This window comes from Brassica oleracea, chromosome C8, assembly GCF_000695525.1.
Source record: "Brassica oleracea var. oleracea cultivar TO1000 chromosome C8, BOL, whole genome shotgun sequence".
Lineage (NCBI taxonomy): Eukaryota > Viridiplantae > Streptophyta > Magnoliopsida > Brassicales > Brassicaceae > Brassica > Brassica oleracea.
The window spans coordinates 29388551-29394541 of NC_027755.1; the positions used below are offsets into that span (position 1 = coordinate 29388551).

The 5991-nt window shown below is 33.0% G+C and overlaps 1 protein-coding gene across 1 annotated transcript; it reads left to right on the top strand.

Moving 5' to 3' along the window:
- Nucleotides 1-2079: 2079 nt before the first annotated feature.
- On the top strand, nucleotides 2080-5539 carry LOC106309133 (cardosin-F-like). Its single transcript, XM_013746202.1, has 7 exons — nucleotides 2080-2180; nucleotides 2290-2532; nucleotides 2655-3139; nucleotides 3229-3351; nucleotides 3892-3953; nucleotides 4026-4149; nucleotides 5534-5539. The coding sequence occupies exons 1-7, from the start codon at nucleotides 2114-2116 to the stop codon at nucleotides 5537-5539; spliced, it is 1110 nt and encodes a 369-aa protein (XP_013601656.1). The 5' UTR covers nucleotides 2080-2113.
- The last annotated feature ends 452 nt before the right edge of the window (nucleotides 5540-5991 follow it).

A 5991-nucleotide genomic window follows, 5' to 3' on the forward strand; every position in this document is an offset into this window, starting at 1 on the left:
AATGAAAATCTTGTAGTCAGAGTGACTGGTGAAGTTCTGAGGGTTAAGAGCATAGTTTCGTGCAATTCTGACGTTTGGGACTTCCGTATCTACAAGATGAATTCATCAAATAGCGAGTGGGAGAAACTTGATTCTTTGGGAGAGGAAGAAGCAATATTTTTGGATCTTGGTATCACCGTTACGCTTGCCAACACCATCCAAGGAGTCAATGGAAACTCAATATATTTCAGCGGCAATCATAATAACTATTGTGATTCTGATTTGGGTCATTTTTGGAGTAAAAAAGATATACTTATCTTCAATCTTGGCACACAAGAAATTGAAAGACCACATCCAAGTATCTTTTCGTCCATTCAATTATCTAATGCTCGATGGTTTGTCCCAAATTTCAAACAAATGTGATTGGGAATCTCAACTCTATTAGTGTACCTTTTCAATTATTTTGCAAGTGAGAGCGTTAAATTTACCATGTTCACCTATGAGAAGATCGATCTGCCTTCTGCTTTATCTCTATATTCAGCTCTCTCTCTGTTTCGTTTTTCTAGGAGATTAAAAATGAGTTTTGGATTACTCTATGGGTTGTTGTAGTCTCAACTCCAAACATATTTATCTTCCTGCTATAATTTTCTCATATACATCATCTTGGATTTGGTTTGTGCTATCTGCAACGTCTTCGTTATCAAATCTTTTGTTTATGGTTGGTAAATTTCAATTGTGAGTTTATTTAGTTGGTTTATGTGTTGAATGTGTCTGTGAGTAAACGCCATCAGCATTTTGGCGATGAAATTTATGTGCTTTGAGATAAACGAGCTTTCTTAGTTGAGACCTGTGACGAATGCATGCTCTGTTTAAGGACATGGTCTTAAAAATATTTTTTTTCTCAAGTATGTTTTGATGTCCTGAACACAACACCATCCTGTTGGAACACAATTTTTCAAACCGAAAACATTACCCAAAACACCCTAACCCAAAACAATACCCACAACCGAGAAATCCCCATCATGTAGCTTCATCCAGTTCCCATGCACCACATGACGTATAGATATACGTATAGATATGCATAATAGAGAAGAAGATGGTGTTAAAAACTTAAAATCATTGGGATTCTTACGCTAGAACGAAGAAGAACTGATATTTCAAACCAGTATGTGTGGTTTGGTGGTGATTAATTTGAGGTAAAAGTCCAATGCGGTAAAACCATCGGGGTTTGAGTCCCAGCCACCGTGGAAATAACATTTCAGCATCACCAGAAACATGAGATATGTGGGCGGAAAACATAGGCTATTAACACGTGGCTAGTTTTGAGCCACTTCTATGGGGACCAGGATACCCATGTACAATTAAAAAAAAAATAGAATCGATATTTCAAAAAAAAAATGTTAAGAAAATCGATTGAAAATATGGAATATAAAAGATTTGCATATATCTTAAAAGTGTTTGGTAACTATAATTTCCATATTTTATGATATTTGGTCATGATTATACAAGTGGTTTTTTAAATTTTTTGTTAAGAAAAAATGAATGTACTCAAATATGGAAATATAAAAGATTTGCATATATCTTCAAAATATTTGGTAATTGTACTTCCCATATTTTAAGATATTTGGAATATATAGATTACTTATTCTAATATAAATATATTATCTAACAAAGTGTGGATATTCATTTTGTTCTGTGTCATTTTTAGTAGAATATAAAATCTATTATCCGTGGAACAAAATTTTAAATTTTTATTGAATAAGTTTTAGTTTTCGACAAAATACTACTACATTGACATGAGTTTTTTTTTTTTTTTTTGAATTGTTCCTATTTTCGTAATTTTTGGTTTTGTAAAACTATTTGTTTCATTAACTTTGATAAGAGAAAGGTCAAAAAGACAAAAATGGTTAAATAAATAAAGACAAAAATAGGATAAAATAATATTATTCTATAAGTACAAACATGCTAAATTTTTGGTCTACATTTCCAAATGAAAAATATGCTAACTAAGTGTTCAACTATCCTCTCTCCCCTCTCGGTTTATGTTTCTATAAATACGGTCTTAACTCTTGAGTTGCAGCATAGCATAACTAAATTTTGAAAAGAAAAAAAAAACAGAAGAAAGAGAGAAACCATGACTATTAGCTTAAGGTTTATTATAGCTGCTGGTCTTATTCTTTTCCTTTCTCGATATGCTACAGGTGATTTTTTCTTAAAAAAATATTTGATATATATACATATATATATATATATATGTGTGTGTATATATATGATATTTCACATGTATAAATAATTCATTTCTTTTGCTAGGTCAAGCCATGATGAGAATCCCACTCAAAAGTACGAAAACTTTGTGGAACAAGGACGATGTAACTTTAACAAATGTTAATGACAATACTTACTTCGGGCAAATTATGGTAGGAACTCCGGGTCAGCCTTTCAACGTGTTGTTTGACACCGGGAGTTTCGACCTGTGGGTTCCTTCTTTAAAATGGCCTAAACCGGGAAGCAAAAGGTATAGATCAAGCGCATCAAAAACTTATAAACCCAATGGTAAGCTGTATAATATTCCGTAAATACGATTATCGTGTAATATTTTATGCATGTATAGTTATATATAATCGGTGGGTTTTGTGTCTGTGAATTTTAAACATATCTGCTATATATATATACAGGGAAGAAAGCAGAAGTCAGATACGGAACAGGTTCTCTGAAGGGGTTCATGAGCAACGATGCGGTAGAGATAGGCGGGGTACGCATCAAGCAGCAAGCATTCATCGAGGCAACTGAAGCTCCGGGTAGACGGATTTACGAAAGGCCATGGGATGGCATATTTGGACTTTCAGGCCTATCGAAATCGACCATCACAGGAGCTTGTCCCATCTGGAGAACGATGATGGATGAAGGAGTGGTTACAAAGAAAGTGTTCTCCATATGGCTTCCACGGTACAGTGATTCTGCTGAAGATGGTGGGGAGATAGTCTTTGGAGGCATAGACCAAGAGCACTTCACGGGAGCTCATACCTACGTTGATGCTGAAGGGCTGCTTAACAAATTTATGAAGTACTCCTTTTATGTGGGCAAAGTTGACACGAAAGTTTGCTCCAAGGGATGCAAAGTTGTTGTGGACTCGGGGAGTACATACATTCGTGGTCCACCGGTAAGTTTTTCTTTTTTAATTAATTATCTCTCATCATTTTATTTGTTAAATTAAATTTTAACCCTTTTCTCCGTAATTGTAATTTTTAGAATTTGATCGTCAAGATTAATAAGCAAATCAGAGTAACAGCAGACTGCTCTAATTATGACAAGCTGTCTGAAGTTATAAGTTTCACAATAGCTGCAAAGACTTTTACCCTCACACCACGCCATGTAAGTCGCCAGACAATACACATATATATTTGTAACATCCCGAGTTGTGATATGTGAAAAGACTTAAGAGAATTGATTTGGCTACCTATGTCACCAAAGTTGAATTTCCTTTTCCGGAGCACATCCTGAAAGAACTCCAGAGTTAAGCGTGCTTGAGCTGGAGTAGTGGAAAGATGGGTGACCTATCGGGAAGTGATTCGCGATAGCGTGCGAGTGAGGCCAAAACATGAGAAAAGGTCGGGTGGTGATTGCAAGGTCAGTAAACAATGATTTCGAACCTTCAGAAATTAACGGACCGACCGTCGGATGGGATGGGCCCCACGGGCCGAGAGAGCGGGCGTGGATGGCCCATTAGCCGTGGGTAGTCGTGATTTCGAGCCTTCAGAAATTAACGGACCGACCGTCGGATGAGATGGACCCCACGGGCCGAGAGAGCGGGCGTGGATGGCCCATTAGCCGTGGGTGGTCGGGGGCGTTATAATATTACTACTATTTTTCCTTTCACTATTCTTTTTACCTATTTTCTATAAAATATCCTAGTACATTGAGAGAAAGAATGGGAAATGCAAGAGTGTATTCGTGGATGCCGTAACTGATTTCTGGTAAGTTTTTCATATTTAATTTTTTAAAAGAAAAACTCTTTAAAATTATTTCTGTGGCTTTTGATTGTGTAGGCAACTTGGCACGCCATTCATTCGAGCATTTCATACTGTTTGGGACTACCAGACTCCAGGAACCGTTAAAGTCGGATTCGCCAAGTCCAAAATAATTTCTCTTATTATCTCCTACCTTCTGGTGGTATACTCTATAATTTATTATTTAAAATAAAAAAAAAATATCGGCAATATTTCTCTTGTAGTTTCTTTTCGGTTGTTAAATCAAGAGATGTATGAACTTATTATAAACTACTTACAAGAGAGTATAACTATTGCTATTATTATGCTGCGTGGCAATTACGACTAGAGTTTAATCCGACTAAATTACACTTAACTTCTTTCATTATTAATTCTGGACATTAGTTAGTTGTATGATCATTTATTATTTCGAGTACATCTCTCGATCTCCATTAATTTCTGATTGCTTTAACAAGTTTTTATCTTCGTTTCTTTACACTCAACAAACTAACTTAACCCTAGCCATTGGTCAAAAAAAAAAAAAAAAAAAACTAACTTAACCCTGCTTTTAAAATAAAAATACAGTGATTCAGAAAAGAAAAAAAACTAATATGTATAGTAAAGTTTGAAATGATAAATAAATATGCCACGTAGAAACATGCAACAATTTCACGGAAAAACCATCCAGGTTGGTATACACAATTTATATCATACATGAGATCACAAGAACAATTTATATAATTCAATTTACTTTTCCGTCTGCAGTTAAAGTTTTGAAAATTAATTGTTCATCTCTCCTCTACCATCTCCGGTTCTATTTCCTCTCTTGATTTGCAAGCATAGCATAATCAAATTTTAAAACAGAAGAAAGAGAGAACCCCCACCTTTAAAAAAAAAAAGAAAGAGAGATGTTATTGGTTTACATATTTTTATTGATTTAGAAATCCATGTAGTATTTATAAATCCAAGTAAAATATGCAAATCCGGAGGAAAAGCCTTCGGATTTGAGTATTTGTATTTTTAACTAAAAAATCCAAACAAATTCATTCAAATCCATTATAAAATCAAATATATTAGTAAATCCGTACGATTGAATAACACTTGATTTGATACAGAATTTATGAATCATTAAACCAATAGCACATGATTTTAATATAGATTTGAAAATCATAGAACCAATAACACTAGATTTAGTTCAGATTTTCAAATCCATTAAAATACAACAACCAATAACCCCTACTAAATATAATAAACCATAGAAACACTGAACTTTTCATTTTCTCTATATATGAATTTCAGAAATGGAAAGAAATAAAGAGGTGTTATTGGTTTATATATTTTGATTGATTTAGAAATCCATATAGTATTTATAAATCCAAGTAAAATATGCAAATCCGGAGGTTTTTCCTCGGATTTGAGTCTTTGTATTTTTAACTAAAAAATCCAAACAAATTCATTCAAATCCATTATAAAATCAAGTATATTAGTAAATTCATATGATTGAATAACACTTGATTTGATACAGAATTTATGAATCGTTAAACTAATAACACATGATGTTAATACAGATTTGAAAATCATATATCCAATAACACTATATTTAGTTCGGATTTTCAAATCCATTAAAATACAACAACCAGTAACCCCTACTAAAATTAACAGATATTCCTTCAAAACAATTATTTGTTATATAACATACCAAAATATCCTATATAAATAATTTTAGTTTCTAAATACAGATAAAACTATAATTATCTGAAAATTATTTTCTTCTAATGGTATTTTTACTTCTAACTATTGGTTTTCCACAGATAAATGATCCAATTCTTATATTTAGATTAGTGATTATTTGTACTTTATAAATGTCAAATTTATCAATAATTGTATTTTTTTTTCTTGCAAATGTCACACACACACACACACATATATATAACCTACAATAATCATCTTGATTGTTTTGAAGGTATATATATGCGTTTGTGTTTTATGCAATTATAATTGGTTATATATGTCTTTTACTGTTTTA

What these genes read in the sequence shown, in the direction of transcription:
- LOC106309133 (XM_013746202.1), top strand. Translation starts at nt 2,114, where the DNA reads ATGACTATTAGCTTAAGGTTTATTATAGCTGCTGGTCTTATTCTTTTC. An exon ending in AAAAACTTATAAACCCAATG is followed by an intron (nt 2,533 to 2,654) that starts GTAAGCTGTATA and finishes ATATATATACAG; the next exon opens with GGAAGAAAGCAGAAGTCAGA. An exon ending in GATGCCGTAACTGATTTCTG is followed by an intron (nt 3,954 to 4,025) that starts GTAAGTTTTTCA and finishes TTGATTGTGTAG; the next exon opens with GCAACTTGGCACGCCATTCA.